We start from the raw sequence: 23043 nt of genomic DNA, 5'->3' as shown, positions 1-23043 counted from the left end.
AAGCTGTTCTGCAACCTTTTAATTTTAAGTGCCAGCAGTCTGGCTCCATCTCAGTTCAAGTGCAGCCCGTCCCTTTTGTACAGGCCTTGCTTGCCCCAATATGTATACCTGTGCCTAACAAATCGAATCCCCTCCTACCGGCACCAACGTCTCATCCATGCATTTAAACCCCTCAGCTCTGCCTGTCTCACTGTACCTGCGCGTGGAACAGGTAGCATTTCTGAGAATGCTACCTTGGAGGTCCTGGACTTCAATACACTACCTATCAGCCTAAACTTGGCTTCCAGGACCTCCCGACTACATTTCCCCCACATCATTGGTGCCGACATGCACCACAACAGCTGTCTCCTCCCCAGCACTGCCTAGAGCCTATCTAGATGCTGCGTGATGTCCGCAACCTTTGCACCAGGCAGGCAAGTCACCGTACGGTCAACACGCGGGTCACAAACCCATCTCTCTGTACCTCTGATTGAATCACCCACTAGAAGGAGGCCCCCACCCCCCGGAGGAGTACCCTCTGTGCGAGAGGATATGGGCTCATCATTCACTGAAGGGGTCACTTCTAAAGGAACATTTCCTTCTTCCTCAGACCGATGTCCTCCTTGCCCAAGACCTTCATTCTCCCTGACAGCAGAGGAGCTACCAGCCCTGGAGTGGGATGCCTCTATCACATCCCTGAAGGTTTCATCCGCATGTCTCTCTGTCTCTATGAGCTTCCCCAGGTCTCAAGGTTCTTCCTTGGTCTTGAGGGAATGAACTTTTTCCCTGAGAGCCAGGAGCTCCTTGCACCAAGCACACACCCATGACTTCTGCCCATGGGGCAAATAGTCATACATGCAACACTCTGTGCAATACACTGGGAAGTGCCTCCTTTTCTGCTGGCTTGCTATCTTCATAACTGGTTTTGTTGGTTGTTCACAGTATTTGGAGATAGTTTATTGGCAAGTTAGGTCTTAGCTGTATTGGTGCTGTTTAAATGTTCGAACTTCCTTTATCAAGAATATGAAGGAGGGAGTAGTACTTACCTTCTCTTCCCACTGGACTCCTTATGATCAAGCGGACTTTTTTCAGCCTCCCTTGCACACTTCCTGCTAAACTCCCACAAAACTAGAAATGCTCTGTTCGGTATGCTCTGTTTGCTATGCTCTCAGGTCTTCACCCTTGTTTTCAAGAGCAGCAGACAAACTGACTGTGCTCAGGAATGTGACCCCTCGCACAAGCTGAGGCAGGTACTCACCTGGAATGAATCCCCCTCTCAGGCTACTCTTCGCTCAAAGACACAAACGCTTCTCCCCAGCCAGAAAACAAATCCTAGAAAATCTTAAAAGACAACCCCAAGGCGGCTTACAAAAGTTAAAACATACAATAACAAGACAATAAAAGTATTAAGCTAAAAAATATAAAAATAAACCAAATTTAAAATTTATAAAATACAAGCATAAAAATGATACAACAGGTAAAAACACATAGAAGCAGCAGTAAAAACGATTATGTAAAAGCCTGGATAAAAAGCCAACTTTTAACAAACTTTCTAAAAGCCGTGATGGAGTCCGAGGAGCAAATGGCCACTGGGAGAGCATTCCAAAGTCTTCATGGTGTTTTATTTATATATTTCTTATTTATTTGCTGTGTTCCCTTGCTTGATGTCTTCTTTAGAAGAGAAATACAAGCTTGTTGCTTCCTCTTGCTCCCAGACCAGCAGGCAAATCAAATTGAATCCTTTTCTTTGGGTTAACTTTGTGTAGGATGATGGAGAAAATGACTGTTGTTCAACCAACTTTCGAGAACTCAAATTGCAGTCTGTCACCACATAAGTGAAGCCTTCAGCTCAGGATTGACAGGACAAAGAGTCATCTTTTAAAGTAGCGTATCTCATATTTCAGAAGACGAGCAACTATCCTCTTCTGTCCCTACCTCAGTGTGTCTCCAGTGGCTGTTGCAGTTGCTGGTTTCTTTTTAGTTTGTGAGCCCTTTTGGGACGGGGAGCCATCTTACTTCTTTTTTCAATATAAACTGCCTTGAGAACTCTTTTTTGTTGAAAAGCAGTAAATAAATTATGATGGTGTTTTGGGGGAAAACCACTGTGGTGGTGGCTGACACAGCAAGATTATGAAATAGAGTTTGATTATTAGGTTTATTAATAATATTGGCTGACATCCTGACTAATGAAGCAGGCACCCTTTGAGAAACCACGAGGACATGCCAGGAGTCCTCACATCCATTCCTCAGTTCCCCTATGTGTGTGTTGTTACGTTGCAGTCCGCACACTCTGGAAGGGCACTGCAGGATTGGAAACAGTAAGTGAACCTCAGCAACGTGTTTCTGAGCTTGCAGAGACCTTTTGGGGAGTGCTGTGGACCGAAGAGCTTTTGTTCAAAAGTGTACATGCAGGGAGACTGGGGGAGTTGCATGAGTGTTCCTGGCATCTCGAAGTGCTCCAGCTTCATTAGTCAATCTTCACTAATGTTCATATTGCAGAAGTACGGTTGAATGAAATTATTCCCTGTCATACTAAATATTACTTCAAATACGTGAAAATATGCATATTGAATTGTGTACAATGTGTTTTACAGGCTGGGGCTCTTGATTTGCTCAAGGAACTTAAGAATATGCCCATGACTCTGGAATTGCTACAGGTATGTTTGTGTTTTTAATTTGTATTTATTTAACACATTTTTATACTGTCCCTGGGCTGTTCACAATTTAAAAATACAACAATTAAAACTAACATAATTTAAAACAGTTTAAAATGCAGATAAAAGGTCCTCCTTAAAACCCCCAGAGTCTAATTTCATTAGGAAGTAAGTTCTAAAGTCCCAGGGCAACTCTCGAATTGATCCAGAGGAATTATTCCAGAGTCCAGATCTGAATTGTGATCTATTGCCATTCATAAGCCTGGGTTCTTTGCCTGCACAGGACCTCATGAGTGGACTCTTTGTGCTCCTCGTGGTGCCTGCACTCCGCCTCTCGCTCTCAGTTTATTTTGGCAGTTTGTGTGCCATTTCTTCAGTTCCATTCCGACTGCCAAAGCATACATCGGTTAATGCTCCTCGGTTTCAGTTTGGTTCTGTGAGTAAAAGAAAAGGCCTGCTAGCCAGAAAAGAACTTGACTCTGGACTGTTATCTGGCTTATTCTTTGCTAAATGGATGTCAACTTTTTCCCCCTTTTCGGATTATTTGTGGTCTTGGTTTACCAAATAGATGCTAAGAAAACATTCAATAGTGTATTGATTGTGGCAGCAAATTGCCTTCCACTGACTATCACAATTGCTGCCTTTTATGTCTAGGCGAGAAACACAATAATTCAACTTGCAAAATTTGTACTTTGTTCTCCCGCCAAATTTAGAAGAATAGAGCGCTATGGCTTTGTGTGGTATTTGTAGCTGCAGGCACTTCGACCACTGACACGGATACCTCGATCCCCATCTCCGTCAACATTGCTGTCGAGATTGATGTCAGGGACTGTAGTGCTGCACAATCTAAAACCTCGATATCAGATGTGACTTTGACGGACACAGTTTTCAAACTCCCTTAAGTATGTACCTAAGGGCTCTATCTTGACTCATCATTGAAAGCACAAGAAGAAACGCAAGGCATCGGAAGATGACTTGACTACTTCTCCTTTACTGAAAAAGCACAAAGATAGAAGCACTGCCTCGAGGGCGACAGTCAACATTCCATTCCCAACTGACCTACAGTCATCAACACTGAAACTGACATCGGCTCAGGGAGGCTTGGTTGCCCTGCCCTCACCACTGAGCAGGGATTCGCTGTCAGTATTGACAGAGGATCAATGTTGACACCTAAAGCAGCATTCTTTGTCAACGTGTGCACTTTACCAGTCCCCACAGATTTCAACTACTGGAACCCCTTGACAATCCCCATCAGTATTGAGAACTGCTGAGAACTGCTGTCTCCCATGGGATTGATCATCGACCTTGAGATCGATGAGCAGACACATGGTTTGGGAGTGCTGCACCCTCTCTCTCTTCCTCTCTCTCGGATTTGATTGAGAGCACCCCTTCGGCATCTACTTTCAAAGGTTTCTTGAGTTGGGCTGGATGTGGACCATGATTTGGAAGGAAAGAACGTGTTCATACCTGGGATGCCGTTCATGTCCCCAGCAAGGTTTTTTACTCCTTGTTCTGTCACTCACACTGGAAGTTCCTTGCAAGGTAAAGATGTTGTAAGAGCATATTGCCAACCTAAGCCACACTGCAGTTGTACCTACCAGTGGGAATCTTCATTGGCTTATGACTGCCCTCCTGTGCCTAGGGTTCCTAGATGCTGGGAAGACTGTAGGGAATTCTGTGGCACTGCATCCCCCTGCCTCCCCTATGACTAAGAGGAGTACCATTTGTGGAAGGTACAACAGGTGTCTACTGTGGGGAAATTTAGACCGGTACAGTTTCATTCTGTGGATCAGGTATATGATTTTATGGCTTTGTCCCACTTTGCTCAGCTAGTAGCATTCCCAATGTTGTCTGTAATATCCAAGACACAATCTGCTTGGGAGGTGCTCCAGAGACCTCAACACCTACCTCTAAGTGCCTAAAGGGACTATATTGGGTTACATAAGAACAGCCCTGCTGGATCAAGCACAAGGCCCATCCAGTCCAGCATCCTACTTCACACGGTGGCCCAACAGATGCCTCTGTGGAGCCCACAGGCAAGAGGTATGTGCATGCCCTCTCTCCTCTGTTGCAAGATGCCCTGGAACTCGTATTGAGAGGCATCATACCTCTGAAGCTGGAGACGGCCCACAGCCATCAGACTAGTAGCCAGCCATTGATAGACCAGTCCTCCATGAATCTGTCTAAACCCTTTTTAAAGCCATCCAAGCTGGTGGCCATCACCACATCCCATTGCAAGAAATTCATAGATTAATTATGCGCTGTGTAAAAAATAAACTCTGCTTGTCGGCCCTAAATTTCCCAACCTTCAGTTTCATGGGGTGACCCTTGCTTCTAGTGTTGTGAGAGAGGGATAAAAATTTCTACCCTCTGGATTCAAGAGAAAGATTGCTCATTTCTAGTAAAACACCCAATTCCAAATTTGTTGGTGATTGACTGCACAACCTCTTCCAAGTCCAGTCGCTGTCATACAACTCAAGTTGACAAAGAGGGACGGAAGTTTGATGTCATGGGGAGAAAAGTGTATTCAGTGGCATGTTTATCTCTACAGATTGCTAACTATATTGCATGCATTGCAAAGTATCACTCCTTATGGGAGCGATTATTTCACGTTGAAAAGAATCTAACACATGAAGAGCAAGAAACTGTTTGCAGATACCTTTATTAAATCAAAGAGCATTACATGACAACATCTAAGCATGGGCAAGCATCTTACAGAAACTGAGTCAAGGGCTGTGTCAACAGCAGTGTCTATTCAAAGGCATGCTTGGCTTCATTCAGCAAACCTGTAGAATGACATGAAAGATAAAATTGAAAGGCTACCATTTGATGCCAACGGCCTTTTTAGTGAGGAGACAGAGTACCATGGAAAGATTTTTAAAAATCGAAATATGTGGCTAAGTTCTTCACATCCTCTGCTGTCCAGTCCTACTTTGCATACCAATTCAGGCCTTATGGTAATCAAAAACAAACGTAAAATCCCATTGAACAGAGAGAGTTCAAAGAGCTCTATTGTCCGTACCAATGCAGGGCTTATGGTTAGAAGATAAAGCAACAATAGGGATCGTGTAACAAAAACAGCAAGATGCCCCAAGACCACATCTTTGACGCTCAGACTAGTCCACTGGTTTGTACTTTATCTGTCACTTCCATTGAACTGGCATGCTATGCACCTGCATTGTACCACATAACAGCAGACAAGTGGGTTTTGCACAGTCAGTATGGGCTATGTGATAAGAGTTCAAAACCCTGCCCATTTATAAAGGTATAAAATACATGCTGCCAATGACTACTTTATAGGAAGAGGTGAAGGTTTGGTTGGGAAAGGGGGCAGTTGCTCCGGTACAGTGGACATGTCAGAGGGGATTTTACTCTCATTTCTGAATTCTGAAATGGGATGGTGGAATCCATCCCTTATTGGACCTGAGATGGCTCACCAAATATGTCCATACCAAGGAGTTCCACATGATGATGTTGCTAGAGATCCTGCCACTCTTTTTCAAGGAGGAGTGGGTTGCAACGTTGAATCTAAAAGATGAATACTTCCATATAGTCATACATGAGGACCACAGAAAATATCTAAGATTCACCATTGGAATTGCAGTGTACCAGTACAGTGTATTCCCCTTCGGGTTGTCAGCCACTAAAAGGGTGTTTACAAAATGCATGAGTGCTATCATTGTACACTTGAGAGCAAGGGGCACGGCAATATTTCTTTCCTCAGCTATTGGCTCATTGCAGCACAGGACAGAGATGAGTTACTTTCTCAAACATTGTATGTGTTGTATCTCCTCAAGGACCTGTGGATTCAGGTGAATTGGACAAAATCACACTTGGATCATGTAAAGAGAATAAATTACATCGGAGCTATACTGGACACATAGATAGACTTTGATTCAAAGTTTCCAGAGGAAACTGACACAGAGAGTGCATCATATCTAAAGGTTGCTGGGAATGTTGGCCCCATGCACCACTACAGTTGTACATGCCCATCTACAGATGCACCTCCTTCAGACATGGTTCCTCTCAGTTTTCAAACCAAACAGAGACAGTCAACAAATGAACCTTCACATTCCAGACTCAGTCCAGAGATAACTGGCATGGTGAACAATAGAAAAGAACCTGCAAGAGGGCATACAATTCAAAATTTAGTCTCCTATGGCATGGATCACCACTGATGCTTCTCTTTCAGGGTGGGGACTGCACTGTGGGGATTATTGGACACAGCGTAACAGAGGCAGTTGCATATAAATTTCCTAGAACTCTTAGCTGTGCTCCAGGCTCTGAAATTGTTTCTTCCAATACTGCAGGGACAAATAGTCCAAATAGAACTCGACAACACAGAACATTGCAAAACAAGAAGTGCCTCAGGTACTGCTCCAGAGCAGGGCAAGGGAAACACTCCATAGGGGATACATTCCCATTATACGTTTCCACCATATCCTCTGTTGGGCAGAGTGGTAGCCAAAATTCTCAGAGAATACCACCTGTATTCTGCTGTCCCCTGGTGGCCATTCTAACCATGGTTTCCACTTCTACTCAGTCAAACTACAAATACTTGCAGCTACCACTGTGTTCAGACCTGCTTTGGCAGGACACAGGAAATATATTACATCACAACCTAGTAATTCTGAAGCTGACTGTGTGGAAAGTAGGCTTGTAGCGAATTAAAGCTTTTGTCTCATGAGGGAAAGGAATGCTGAATCATCCCTGTTGAGCTACCTGGCTAGGTTACTCCAGAATCCGATTCTGTATTATCGGTAGGTTCAAAATGCTTCCACCACCACCCCTTTTGTCTACAGAAACTTTCTGGGCTTGGGGTGGATAACCCAGGGGGAAAATTCACTTAATTTGATTCGTGGACAAGTACAAAAATTTTCCATGTGCAAGCCTACATATGGTGAGAAAACTGATAGCTGCTGAATGTTTGAGGATGTGTTTGCACCAGATAAATCCCACTTCACTCCCCTCCCCTTTTCCTGAGTTAAAAACCAACTTGGAGAGGTTTGTAAAAAGAAAAGAACTAAAAAACAACCCAGTTTTATTCAATTAATAGAGACTGCTTCTGTCTGAGGCTTTCTCAGCTTTTAGATACAGTTAAGAATACTTAGTAGGATTACAAAAATAGGTTATATAAATGCACAATAAATGTAAACAAATGTTTACAGAGGCATTTGCAACATCCTAGGTCTATTGAGCGTAGGCTAGTGTTTCTTATTTCTGTTATGTTGCAGGTAAACTATAATAGAACAGTATCCAGAATATGCAGAGTGCACGCACACACAAATCAATATAACATCCCTAATGCCCAGTCTGACTAAACAAACCGTTCCCTATGCGAAACTTCCCAAAGCCATGGCTCCTTGCCTTGAACTCGCCAAACTCCTGATGATGATTCAAGCTTCCTTCCCTCCTTTCTTTCAAGGATCTGCAGATTTATTCTCCTGCAGCCAGCCTCCATGGCCACATGTCCTCCTATGCACCTCTAGCACAGAACTTCCTTTCTTGTTCCCAGAATCCCAGCAACAGCTCTCTAGGTCCCACCCACCCCCGGTGGACTGATTGGGGGGTCTCAGTAGGTCACCAGCCTGTCAGTCAAGACGGATTCAATAACTCTTTAGAGGGAGGGGACCCTGGTCACTACAAGGCTTCTAAACAAAATTCTGGTAAATGAATGCAAATCATCCACAAGGCACAACTACTCTTATAAGTGGAAACACTTTAAGTCATATGCTAAACTTCAGGGTTTGAAGCCTGAAGAGGTGACGATAAGGTGGGTGCCAATGTACCTAATGAGTCTGACAAGCACAGTTTTAGCTAATGTTTCAGTAAGGGTCCATTTAGCTGCAATCCCTTATAAACACACAGGCTAGGATGATAGAACTGCATTTCCCCATCTTGATTGTAGAAGATTTCTCAGGAGAATAAATAATCTGTATCCTCCAGTGAGACAACCTGTTGAGCAATGGAGTTTGTCATTAGCGCTATCAACTGACTAAAAATGCTTTGGTGCCTATGGCGGCAACCACTATGAAGCTGGCTACTCTGAAGACTGTTTTTCATGTGGCTATAACCACAGGAAAAGGGGCTAGTAAGTTAATTGCACTGAGGATGGACAAACATTACACAAGATTGTATGCTGACAAGGTGCTCATGAGATTGGACCCTTGGTTCGTTCCAAAAATAGTTTCTGACTTACACCTGAATCAGAAAATAGTTCTACCAACTTTCTTTAGAAATCCATCAGGGCTTCTTGAGAGATAGCTTCATGCACTGAATGTAAGGAGATGAATACTATTTTACTTGGAAATAACTAAAAGCTTCCGTAAATGCAAACAGCTTTTTGTGGCCTATAAAGGCAAGGCCAAGGGCCAGTCTTTTTCCTGTCAGCGTCTGTGCCACTGGAGTTGACATTGGTGGAGCTGAATTGTACAAGATACAAAACATTGAGCCTCCACCCACTATGAGCCCATTTAACTAGGGCTATGCTACATCTGCAGCACATTTATCAGGTATACAGGCGACGTATATAAAGCAGCCACTTGGTCATTAGAGCAGCCATTTGTGGAACACTGCTATTGATGTTCACTGTGCTGTGGAGGCAAATTTTGGGAGAAGTATCTTAAAGATGTTACAATAACATACTGCTCCCTCTGCCCGAGAAAGCTCGCTAAACACCTATGCTTATGAGTGGCAATGGATCATGATGCAGATAAACATGTTGCTCACCTGTAACAGATGATCTGTGAGTGATCTGTTGATATTCATAAGACCCTCCTATCCTCTCCACAGCAGAGAAAAGTTAAATTACCTGTAACAAGAACCTCCTGGAATGATTATTAATCAAGGTGGTCATCCAGGAACTGAGGGAATGGTGCCCAAACGCCACGAGGAGCTTGGAGAGGCCACCCGCAAGGTCCTGCGCAAGCACCAAATCTAAGCTTATAAATGTCTGAGCTGGTGGCAACAGCAACTGAACCTCCTGTGAAGATCTTAATAAGTGGTAGGGTTCATGTAAAGAAGAAGGTGTTCTTTTAAATACCTTGGACCCAAGCTGCTCAGGGCTTTATAGGTAATAACCAGAACTTTGTATTTCACCCAGAAACTTATTGGCAGCCAGTGTAGTTCTTTTAAAACCTTCTTTTATTCCATTTTATTTGCTGTGTAAACTGCTTTGAGAACTTTTGTTGAAAAAGTAGTGTGTAAATACTGAAATACAATCCTCCCCATTTCTGACCATTTTTAAAAAGCATTTGAAAACTGACTTCTTCACCCAAGCTTTTTCAGCTTCTTGAATTCTTAGGTTTTAATTTGTTTTTAATTTTTAAATTGTCTAAATTGTTTTTAAGTTTTTGTGTATTTTTAACTTGTTTTATGTTGTTGTTAACCGCCCAGAGATGAAAGTTTGGGGCGGTGTACAAATTTGATAAATAAAATAAATATTTATAACCTACTAGGTAAAAAAACCAAAACACGCTCTCTAGTCAGATTGTTGCTCCTATACAGGGACTTGTGCACATAAGTGGAGCTATTTAGCTGCCTGTGTATATAGGAGGTGCTTGAGCAACATGACCCTGGGTATAAACATTAAGTTATTCTTCAGGAATTAGAAGGCTAAAACTTGGTACGATTCAGTCCAAGACACCTTGATTATGAGAAATGTCTGAACAGGGACATGTTTACATCTGATGGTAGAAATTCAGGACTTGGCTATGAGGCAGACTTCACTTCATACTAGTGATCAGCCCTCTAGCAGACTGCAAGCCAAGTTGCTCACGCAAGCACAAGTTCCACAGATGTACTTGCCAGCTTGCTATTGGTGAATAGCACCTTTCCCTGGTGATCTGCAGTTTTTGGATGAAGATGAAACAAGACTCCTTCTTTATCTCTGGGGAGGAAGGAATCTCTTCATTTCTGGCTCTCTGGTATGAAAAGACTCATCCTGCCCCATCTTCAGTTCTTCAGCATACATGGGGGCTGGGAATTGGCATTTTACTTCACACTCGTTTAGAAGTACTAGACTGTGGGGATGTGCAAACCTGTTTGATGTTGAACCAACTTGATATCTAGCTCGACGGAGTCCGCTTACCAGTAAAGCGGGGGACCAGGGTGGTTAATTAAACAGAGTTGGGGTAGGAAGGGAGTCAAAAGGAGATTTGTTACAGGGTGTTAGCAGTATGCTGATGACACCCAAATCTATTTCTCCATTTCAACATCATTGGGAAAAGGCTTAACCTCCCTAAATGCCTGCCTGGAAGCAGTGATGGGCTGAATGAGGGATAACAAAGAGAGACTGAATCCAGATAAGACGGAGGTACTTAATGTGCAGGGTCGAAACTTGGGAGACAATTTTTGTCTGCCTGTTCTGGATAGGGTCACATTTCCCCAAAAGGGCAGGTACACAGTCTGGGGGTGCTTCTGGATCCACACCTCTCCCTGGTGCCCCAGGTTGAGGCGGTGGCTAGAGGTGCTTTCTATCAGCTTTGGCTGATACGCCAGCTGAGTCTATTTCTCGAGATAAACAACCTCAGAATGGTGGTAAATCTGCTGTTAATCTCCAGACTTGACTACTGCAATGCTTTCTATATCGGGCTACCTTTGTACGTAGTCCATAAACTGCAGTTGGTCCAGAATGAGGCTGCCAGGTTGGTCTCTGGGTCATCTCGGAGAGACCATATCTCCCCAGTATTGAGAGAGCTACACTGACTGCTGATACGTTTTTGGGCAAAATACAAGGTGTTGGTTATAACCTATAAAGCCCTAATAGCTTAGGCTATTGGGGTATTTAAGAGAACGTCGTCTTCACCATGAACCCCACTGCCCATAGAGATTGTTAGGAGAGGTTTGTCTGCAGTTGCCACTGGCTCGTCTGGTGGCTCCTCGGGGATGGGCCTTCTCCATTGCTGCCCTGAGGCTCCGGAATGTGCTCCCTGCAGAAATAAGAGCCTCCCCATCTCTGACAACTTCTAAAAGGGCAATTCAACCAAGCTTTTAATTAGATATTTATATACTGCCCTGAGCCATTTTGGAAGGGCAGTATATAAATCAAAAATAAATAAATAAATAAATATTGGTCTGATAGTTTTTAATATTGTTTTAAATTTCAAATTCTTGTAATTTTCACCTTTTTTATTCTGTTCTAATCTGTATTTGATTGTGACCCGCTCAGAAACATAGGTTTTGAGTGGGTTATATATGTCAACATCGACAGCAGCTGTGGGGGTGGCGGTGGGGGCTCCCTACCACCCTCACCGGAACAGGCAGGCCCTTCTGGGGCCTGTGTGTGGTAGTAAAAAATGGCCGCAGCGCATGCACAGAGGCCATTTTTAAAAAATCTGTTCATGCACAGAGATCTGTTCATGTACATCATGCACATAATGTCAAACATTAGACATAATGTTTGCTCATAGGGTAGCTCCTTGATTCCACTGGTGCCAAAGAAGAAGTTAGACAGGAATGGGTTATTAATCTTCTGGGACAATACAAGAATGTGAAATCTCAAGTTTTTGCTTGTCCTAATCTAACTAGATTGCATTATAACTTCAAAAAATAAACCTCTCTACATGAGCACTTTAAAAATAAGAATGGTTCTCACAAGGTAAAGGGAGACATACCTTTTGATCAGTGAGGGTGGTGCTGGTGAGGTGCTGGTGAGTAAATAAGCTGCTGGTAATTCTTAGTTTATTTTTATTTGGAACTGATCTTTGGCTATGGCTTAACTTGGTTTTAAGTCTGGAATAAGATGCAAATAAAACCAACTTGTATAAGAGTTAAAACCTGAAACTGATTTTAAAAAGGCAAATAGCAACTGCAAATTATATCTTATAAGCCCTTTCTAGTACTGTAGATGGCAGTAGCACTCTGTATTTTAACAATGCTTAACTGAAAGTATGCCTCTATGGAATAAGCCAGTCTTACCAATTACATTTAGTAAAAGAATAAAGCAATAAAATCTTGGTAACCTTTGCAGGGGTGGGGTGGTGGTGGTTTGTTTCTCTGTAACAGCACAACTTGTTTAGTTAAGCAGGTCCAGGTGTAACATTAAGTGAAAATACCTATAAAGTTTGAAGATTTTTTTTTAATGAGGGTTGATTTGCAATCATTCAGTCAGCCGCAAAGGTCATGATAAACCTCGAAGCTGTGGTGCAGAGGTCAAATAGTATTTGCAAGTATATCTTGAAAGCTGTAGTGTGGAGATAATCTTATATGGGTATAAAAAGTCATTTATTCATATTATTTGTCAGTGAATGTGCTAACTTTAGGCATCCTGCATATTGTTAGGCCATGTAGGGCAGACTCTTGTATCCTAATAAGTGATATATGCAGCTAGGCTAACCTAAGTGTCAACATGAGCAATACAAATGGGGAAGGCAAGTTTCTAATGCAGAACATTCAACATTTGTTAAATATGTGAGAATATACAGTCTAATTAGAGAATTAGCAAGATAAATTATTTACTTGGGCAATTTGGTAAAATAGATGTGCAAGATTTGTCAATGCAATAAAACAATACATTCAAATATGACCATTGGAATAAATGGGGAAACTATAGAGTACTGGGAGGTATGACTCTTAGTTAGTCTACTTGATATTAGAACTAACTGCTAGCTTTGTAAGGCTACTCAGAATGGTTCCTGAGAAAGTCAGAGGGGTTCACTAAGGAGGGGAAAAACAAATTGCTCTTATCCCTTCCAACTCCCCTGCCAGCTTTTTGATCCTGGGTAACAGTATCAACCTCCCACAGAACCTCACCTTGCTTCTTTGTAATGCCAGGTTAGTTCAAAATAAAACAAATCATCCATGATTTAACTGTGGGTGATAGCACTCATTTGGATGGGGGAGGCTAGTGGTCCAGTTTGGACCCAGCTTCTCTCGGCAGGATTCTCTGTTGTGGAGCAGGTAACATGGGCAGGGAGGAGGAGTGGCTGTGGTGTATAAGAAAATTTTTTCTCTTACCTGGGTTCCTGTCTGGGAATTGGCCTTTTTAAATAAATAAATAAATAAATAAATAATATACTGTGTGTATACCTAAATCTGGAGACCAAGGATAGACTCAGGCTTCTGTTGGTTTACCGTTCACCCCGCTGCCCAACAGAGGCCCTAACTGAGCTGACTGACTTGGTTGTGGAGTTGGCATTGGAGTCTCCCAGATTGATAGTTTTGGAGAACTTTAATGGAACCAACTTGTTAGGATCAGTTCAGGAGCTCATAGCAGCCATGACAACTATGGGCCTATATCAAGTGGTCTTGGGACCAACACACATTGCTGGTCACACTCTGATCAGGATAGTGTTCTGTGGGTGCGGACTCCTGTGATTTCCCATTGTAATGAATGGACGACTGTCTGGTTAAGGTTGTACACAATCTTCCTCTGCAGGGGTGAAGGACCTATTAGTATGGTCCACCCAAAAAGGCTATTGGATCCCATAGAACTCCAAGACACCTTGGAAGGCTTTAAGGTTGGTTCTGATAGCGATTCTGTTGATGCCCTGGTTCAGAATTGGAATAATGAACTTACTAGACATGATTGCCCCTAAGTGCCCTCTCCGGTCCATTTCTAAATTAGCCCCTTGATATACAGAAGAACTAATTGCTGTTTTATGGTATATTAAAATCTTTGTTTTAATTGTTGATTGATTTTAACTGTCTTTCTTTTATCTGTAAATCGCCCTGAGCGAATTTTGGAAGGGCAGTATAGAAATTGAATTAATAATAATAAATAAATAAATAACTATGGGGGCTGAATCAGCAGGGTAGACAGCTAGACTGCAATTGGAGGAAGACTCATCTTGAATCTGACAAATTACAACACAGAGCACATTTGAATATCTATGCTCTGGCAGTGCACGCAGCAAAGAAGTAGTTCTTTTCTACCCGCATTGCTTCTGCGAGCTCACGTCTAGCTGAGTTGTCTAGGGTTGTGAGAGGGCTAGTACATGCCCCTCCTCCCTTGAATGAGCATCTGGATCCATCAGTTACCCTCTGTGATCTTTAAAATGAGTTTCTGGAGGTAAAAACTCTAGTATTCAAGCCAAACTAAACTCTACAGTTACGGTAGAGCCTACTGTGGAGATGTCTATCAGTTTATCTTGTATGGCTAAATTGATCAGTTTATGACTCCTGAGGATGTGGACAAGCTGCTTTGGACACTTTGCCATACTTCCTGTTCTCTTGCTCCTTGCCTGACATGGCTTATGCGATCTAGCAGGGAGGTCATTGGAGAGGACCTTTTAAAGACCATTAATGCTTCTCTGAGGGAGGGTAGGATGCCTCATTTTCTCAAGGAGGTAATTATTAGACCACTGTTGAAGAAAACTGCATTGGTTCTCTCAAAATTAGGCAATTATAGGTCTGTGTCCAACCTCCCATGTTTAGACAAGATGATTGAGAGGGTGGTGGCATCTCAGCTCTAGGCAGTATTGGAAGAAGATGATTATCTGGACCCATTTCAAACTGACTTTCGAGCAGTAGTGCACTGCACCTGCAGTCTAGGAAGACGAGACCTGGCCTAAATCTGCAACAGTTAAACACTTGTTCAAGGGAAAGGGGGAATTTAAGGCTAGAGAGAAGACTAACATAAGAGCACAGTTCTACCAGCTGGGTCACTATAAGGGAGGTTAGCAAAGGAGAGTAGGAGGGAGATTTTGCCTAGCTTCAGCAAACTTTGAGCTGGAGAAACCTGGATAAGGATCTCCACTGTGCTGGCTGAGAGCTTGTGGTGGTCTTTGTTCCTATGAGGACAAAGACTGATTATAGCCTCATGCTTCCTTTGTCTCTGACCGCACAAATACCTGTGATCAGAAGACACTAATTAAGGGGCCCCTGAGATGCCACTTTCTCTAGTCAAAGATAGAAAAAAGACAGATGGGAGGACCTAAAGTCAGCAACTAATGGAGGCATTATACCTTTCCTGTCTGAATAGCCTTCCTGGGCTGGAATAAAGAAGTTGGAAGATCTGCTTGGTAAGGAGAAATTCTGGGCAGCTAGGTTTGCAGCTTGTAAGGGATCAAGAGACCCACAATAGTGAAATCGGCTCTTTTGAACCAGGGATTCTCAGGATTGGGGATCTTGGACTCATCCACAGAAAACACACACTATCTGGGCTTTGCAGTGGGGTGGATGATCAGTGCAGCGTCTATCCCCAGGAATGGCTTCATAAATGTGGATAGATCTATGAACAGGTGTTTGAACTGTACAAAATACCAGTTCTGAGTTTGAGTGTGTGGAGGTTAAACCCTCAAATTGATTGGATAAAAAAAGAATTGAATTTCTGCCACCTTGCTCCCATTCAGAGGGAAAGGGGTGAGAAAGATTAGATTTTTTTAATTTTGTGTTTGATGGGGATCAACAAGGGGGTTGGCTCCTTGATGCCTATTGTCTTGGAGATTCAGGCTAGCGTGACTCACCAGTGGTAGGGGTACTTTAGGATGTAATCTAATCATGTACTGCTTGTCCTCAAGATTCGATTTAATCATGAGTCTCTAGTCCTCAAGGTTAAGTCAGTTAGTAATAGGAAATCTCATTCATACGTAAGGAGAAATTGCTCTGGCTCTCTCTTGCTCTCTCTGATTACATTTAACTGACTAGAGGTGCTCTTATATGCATGCTAAACCTAGTTGCTGTTGTAAGCAATTTCCTTCAAAGGAAAATCAGGCCATTTGATTTCTTAAAGACCTGTTCAGCCCTATTGTTATCAAGCAGAGAAGAGGAGCAGTAGGTCTCACTTCCTCCCCTATTCTCCCTTCATGAAGAACCTCCCCATCTCTGACAACATTTTAAAAGGCAGTCAAGATACATTTGTTTACCCCAGCTTTTAATTTGATACTGTTTTAATAGTTTATTTTAATAGTTTAAACATTGTTTTAAGTTTTAAATTATTGTGGTGTTTTGATCTTTTTATTTGTATTAAACCACCCAGAGACTTAGGTTTTGAGTGGTGTACCAATACATTAAAAAAAAACAAAACCTAGCAGAACTGGGTGCAGAGCATCTGCACCTCTAGTTCGCCACCGCCTCCCCCCTCCTGCTGCCGTCAGTCTTCTTTTGCTTCCCCTGCCAGCCAGCATCCACTACCGTTTCCTTCCCCCATCATCCTGCCTACCTGCCTGCTAGCCACTACTTCGACCACCCTCTGCTGCCACCTCTGTTTTCTTGCCAGCCGCCCACCTACCCATCCTCTTTGCCTGGCTGCCATGACCGTTCCCCCCGCTGGCTGGCTGCTGCCATTTTCTTCCCTCCCACCCGTCCCTGCTGCTATCCGGCAACTGCTCGAACTTTCGCAAGAGCTGCCCACACATGGGATTAGGGACACGTATCCCTAAAAGAAATATATATAAAGAAGATACCTTTTTCTTTTTGGTGTCTGGTAGTACCAATCTGGACCTGAAATTCTTGGCACTGCCTGGAAGACCCACAACTGTGGTTTGGGCTGGGAATAGGGAGATCTGGTTCGTGATCCGTTGAATCCATTAGAATGGGTTCTGTGTGTGCGCGGAAGCCTCTCGGTGTCGAGTTCTACAGCTCCTCTTCGGTGCCTGCGCCCCGCCCCACGTGACCATGTGGCTATTTAAGGCGGGAGGAAGAGCCGGCTCCTCAGTTCCTTGGAGACCGCCGTGGAAATCGGTTCCCGGTTTCTGTGGCTCCTCGTTTGGTTCCTCAATTCTTCAATGTTCTACTACTTCATGCTTGATTGGACTGCTATACTGTGACTGACCCGGACTGCTTAACGATTCTGCTCTGAAGTAACTGCGAATTTGTAAGTAGCGGACTTTATTCTGGCTAGATACCCCTAAGGGGAAAAAGACCTTTAAACGCTGTGAGAAGTGCAAGGCAAAATTGCCCTCACAAGATGTGCACAATCTGTGTTTACTCTGTTTGGGTGAGGCGCATGTTCCCTTCTCCTGTAGTATTTGCCACTCCTTCTCCAAACAAACCCGGAGAAATCGAGAACTCTGTTTGACGGCTGCTATCTATGAAGATGTTTTGGCAGCGCCTTCTTCTACTTCAAAAAAGTCACCTCAGGTGCATAGCTCGGAGGCCCTGGCATCAACCCAGTCTAAAACCCTGTTGCTCATCAAAAAAAACCATAAATCCTCGAAAAGGTCGGCTTCCAAAATGGTGGCAGCTGGAGAGCCCGCCAAAAAGACGCTGAAACTGTCGACATCAGACTCGACTCCGTCGCTGAAGGCTGTCCAAGATGTGATCTTCGTGTCGGTATCGAAACCCTCGACACCGACAGCTCCATCGGCATCGACACCGGTGCCGCACGATAAGCCTACGCTGGTCGTGGCATCGACATCGACACCGACTGAAACTTCGATACCGAAGCCGCTCTCGACACCGATGGCTGGGACAGCTACATCGACGTCTGCCTAGATACCGATGGCTGGAACTGCTACATCGACATCTGCCTTGATACCGATAGAACCGCCAATATCGAAGGTTTCAGCCTCGTTTTCTCCTCCACTCCCAGCACTGCCGCTTCCGAGTCTTCGAGACCTACAGCCAGCACCGACTCCGATAAGGTCCCCGTCGACATCGGGAGAAGGAGTCCAACCCTCGGCATTGAATACTCCAACAAATGTCACCTCGGTAACTCCTCGATTTCGAGCGCCCATGACTTTCGTGGTTGAGGATGCTGATCTCTCCAATAATGGTGACACGGCCTTGGGCACCCAATCGCTTTTGACAATGCTGGATTCTGCAGCGAACACCCCATCTACTTTTCAAGTTCTTCCTTGGCCAGATGACGGTGCTCCACACTTACTATCAACGTCACAATTAGCCACGACAGCCCCCTGGCACACCTGCGGGTTCTCACACGCAGTCTCCCCATCCAAGGAAACGGCTTTACCTGGAGCATCGTCACCTGGAATGGCGTATGATTATGAAGAGGATTGTATTTGGAGATGAGCCATGTCTGCCCCTGCGATCCCTCAATCTACCACCAATCTGCCGATACGAACACTCCATAGAGGGGATACCTCTCCTCTACAACCGAGAATGTTGTCTAGTATATCCACGCAGACTCTGCTGTCTACATCTGCACAATTGACGCAAACCACACAACAACTTGCTACGGTGGCAGTCCAGACGGATGCCCCATCGGCACCCCTCCCTCCATCACCGAGAGGTGCTCCTTCCCAACATTCCCCCTCGGAGCTAGCATCCGATGACAGTCATCATGGCTCTTCCGATTTTGAGTCTGACACAGAGATGGTCGAAGCTGATCCCTCACCTGATGTGGCCACGCCTGCCCACATCTCACCGACAGAGGAGTTAAAGGTGTACCATTCACATATTAAACAGATGTCTGCAACCTTGGGTTTAGACCTATCCTCACAAGTGAAAACCATTGATGACCCGGTCTACAACTTTATGGCAAGGTCGCAGTCAGCGCAACCAGTGGCCCTGCCTTTGCTACCCATCATTTCTAATGCCGCGCAATGCGCCTGGCAGGTTCCACACACATCCACACCAACTTCTAAAAGGCTGGAGGGCCTATACAGAGTGCAAGAACAAGATAATGCCTACCTATTTAAGCACCCTGTGCCAAATTCATTAGTCATTGACTGTGCCACAACATCTAGATCTAGCCGCCAACATACCACACCTGTGGACAAGGAAGGTAGGAAGTTGGACGTCATGGGAAGGAAGTTCTACTCCACCTCTTGTCTCTCGGTTAAAGTAGCTAACTACTCAGCCTGTATGGCAAAATACAGCTACTGCATCTGGGAGAATTTAGAAAAGGACATTGATCCCTTGTCTCCAGAGGAGCTCAAACTGCGTTTTCGTAAGACGTTACAAAAAGCGGGAGACCTCACGTGTCAGCAATTAAGCACCGCTAAACACTTAGCAGAATCAGAATCGAGGTCCATCACCACTGCAATCACCCTCCGCCGTCATGCCTGGTTAAGATCTGCATCCTTACACCAAGACATGAAGGACAAGATAGAGGGCCTACCATTTGATGGGAAGGGCCTATTCTCAGAAGAGACGGATTCTACTATGGAGAAGATGAAGAAATCAAAATTCACGGCAAAAACATTCACCTCTTCTGCATTGACCTCGTACCCTAATAAACAAACTACTTCTGCCCCCGTGCATCATCGAACCGGGTCTATTAGCCAAAAACAACATCAGATTGGCGAGTCATGCACAAGCATGGCTCCACATAACATCAGATCGATGGGTATTAAAGATTGTCACTTCAGGCTATGCAATAGAGTTCAAGAAATGACCTGTGTTCAGGGGACTTTGCTTCACCAAGGCGTCACCTGCCTTACTTCAAGAAGTGAAGGAACTTCTACTCAAAAGGGCGATAGTCCCAGTGCGATGGGCAAGACGTCGGGAAGGATTTTACTCCCGATATTTCCAAATCCCGAAGAAAGATGACGGGATGAGACCGATGATGGACCTCAGGCATCTGAACAAATTTATCCAAGTGAAAAAGTATCGAATGACAACGCTACAGGACATCCTACCACTGCTTCATCAGGAGCGCTGGCTTGTAACGTTAGACTTAAAAGAAGCCTATTTTCATATAGAGATTCGGCCAACCCACCGAAAGTTCCTGAGGTTCACAGTAGGAGCAGCGGTGTATCAATACCAAGTCTTCCCATTCGGACTGTGCACGGCCCCGCATGTATTCACCAAATGCATGGCAGTAGTAGTGGCTCACTTACGGACAAAGGGCCTCAAGCTGTTTCCGTACTTAGATGATTGGCTCCTGACATCCAGAGACAAAGAAGAATTACTTTTGCAGATTCAGTATATGATAAGCCTCCTTCACGATCTGGGGATACAAATCAACTGGAAGAAGTCTCACCTGACCCCAGTATCCACAATTTCGTATGTTGGAGCAATACTAGATGCAAATGCAGGGAGGGCGTTCTTGCCACAAGATCGCTACCGGACCATTGCCTAAATGGTTCAAGAATTTCAAGCCAATCCAATACAATCAGCCCATCAGATACAGCGGTTACTAGGCCTGATGGCCTCCTGCAAATTCATGGTGCAATACACTCAATTGAAAATGCGAAAACTGCAACTGTGGTTCCTGTCCTCTTTTTACCTATGCAAAGACGTGCCGACGATGCAATTCCGTCTACCTCTACCAATCCTACGGTCCCTCTCGTGGTGGATGAAGAACTTCAATTTACTCAGAGGGATGCCGTTTCAGATACAGACCCCATTGGTGTGGGTCACAACAGATGCTTCCTTGCAAGGTTGGGGAGGACATTGCAATTCCACCATAGCACAGGGTCTGTGGACCCAACCTCAGCGCCAGTTCCACATAAACTTCTTGGAACTGTTGGCAGTGTTCCAAGCCATGAAAGCCTTCCTCCCGATGCTGAGAGGCAGAGTGGTGCAACTACAGATGGACACCGCAACCGCCATTGCCTACTTGAACAGGCAAGGAGGGACAATCTCCAGGTCATTATGTGCCCTGAGCATTCAAATCTGGCACTGGTGTATCAAAAACAGCATCACCCCAATTGCCATCCACATCAGGGGCAAGGACAACATACTAGCGGATGGCCTCAATCATTCGTTCTCAATGGAAACCCAGCACGAATGGGAGCTGAACGACGCATACCTATACAAGATATTCCTTCTCTGGGGTCACCCGGATCTCGACTTATTTGCTACAGCGCAAAACACAAAATGCAGACTGTACTGCTCGACAGCAGGCCATGACCCACGATCCATGGGAGATACCTTTTAGATGGATTGGTCTACGCACTGGATTTACATGTTCCCGCTGCTGCTAGTCAGCAGGGTGGTGGCTCGTCTTCTAATAGGTTGAGTAAAATGCATCCTGATAACACCTTGGTGGCCGCACCAAGCGTGGTTTCCACATCTACTCAAACTTGCTACGACTTATCAGAGACTTCCGAACCACCCAGATCTCCTGATTCAAGAAGACGGGCACCTTCTACATCCGGAAGTGCTCACTCTACAACTAACAGCTTGGAAGATCGACTGTTGAAGCGTATCATGCTGAATCAGCGTAAACCATCTACAAGAAAGAACTATGCTAGCAAATGGGGAAAAATTTGCCGCCTACGCTTCTCACCATGCTTTCCGCCCTAAGGAGGCCTCAATCTGTGCAGTCCTGCTCTATCTGACCTCCTTGAAGTCAGCGAAACTGTCGAATGTGTCCATCAGAGTACACCCAGCAGCACTTTCTTCTCGACACCCAGGATGGGATGGAAAGACGGTATTCTCCCACCCCTCCTGTAAGAGCTTCTTGAAAGCCCTCACTAATCTGTACCCTCCTGTCAAAAAGCCTCTTGAACAATGGAGCATATCGTTGGTCCTCTCTGCATTAAAAGAGCCACCTTCGAACCCATGCATTCCACAAATTTAAAACTGGCATCACTTAAGATTGCTTTCTTGGTGGCCATCACCAGAAGGGTGAGCGAGCTCACAGCCTTCACATGGATGTTCCTTATGCCCAATTCTATCCGGATAAAGTTCTCCTCCGGCCGGATCTCACCTTTCTACCAAAGATTGTATCGAACTTCTACATCAACCAAGACATAGTGCTTCCGACCTTCTTTAGATCGCCAACCACCCTGTTCGAACAAGCTCTGCACTCCTAGGATGTTAGAAGGGCTCTTTTCTTTTATCTCTCAAAAACGAAGCCGTTCCGCTCATCAGAGAAACTCTTTGTCGCCTATAAGGGAGCGAACAAAGGACGAGCATTGTCCAGACAGAGACTGTCCCACTGGATTGTCGAAACCATCCATCTGGCATACTCGATACAGAAGGTTCAACCACCGGGCTCCATCAAAGCGCATTCCACTAGAGCTTATGGTGCCTCTGCTGCTCACCTGTCTGGCATATCATTTCAGGACATTTGTAGAGCAGCAACGTGGTCTTCTGAACAACCTTTTATAAAGCACTAGGCCATAGACTTGCGGTCTGCTGCGGAGGGGAATTTTGGGAGAGCTGTTCTCGAAAGGGTGCTGCAATAACTCCCTGCTCCCTCCTCCTTTTGGAGCTAACTAAACAACCATTCTAATGAATTCAACGGATCACGAACCAGATAAACAGGTTGCTTACCTGTAACTGATGATCTGGTAGTGATCCGTTGACATCCATTAGACCCTCCCGAACCTCCCCTCCGCAGTAGCACTTACCTGGCTGTAATAGAACTTACCTGCTTACTTGACTGCTTCGGCGGTCTCCAAGGAACTGAGGTGCCTGCTCTTCCTCCCGCCTTAAATAGCCACATGGTCACGTGGGGCGGGGCGCAGGCGCCGAAGAGGAGCTGTAGAACTCGACACCGAGAGGCTTCTGCGCACGTGCAGAACCCATTCTAATGGATGTCAACGGATCACTACCAGATCATCAGTTACAGGTAAGCAACCTGTTTTTATTTTTAACAGGATATTAGACAAGA

At 44.6% G+C, this 23043-nt stretch overlaps 1 protein-coding gene across 20 annotated transcripts in view; it reads left to right on the top strand.

The window, feature by feature from the left end:
* TCEA1 (transcription elongation factor A1) overlaps positions 1 to 23043 on the top strand; it is an 85201-nt gene that overhangs the window by 21460 nt on the left and 40698 nt on the right. For all 20 annotated transcript variants that reach the window (XM_053248705.1, XM_053248707.1, XM_053248706.1 and 17 more), the window contains one exon: positions 2574 to 2636. In XM_053248705.1, the coding sequence (XP_053104680.1) occupies positions 2574 to 2636 (63 nt within the window). The remainder of the gene's footprint in view (positions 1 to 2573; positions 2637 to 23043) is intronic.

The sequence above is a fragment of the Hemicordylus capensis genome, chromosome 4 (assembly GCF_027244095.1).
Source record: "Hemicordylus capensis ecotype Gifberg chromosome 4, rHemCap1.1.pri, whole genome shotgun sequence".
Taxonomy (NCBI): Eukaryota; Metazoa; Chordata; class Lepidosauria; order Squamata; family Cordylidae; genus Hemicordylus; species Hemicordylus capensis.
This window is presented reverse-complemented; position numbering and strand designations above follow the sequence as displayed.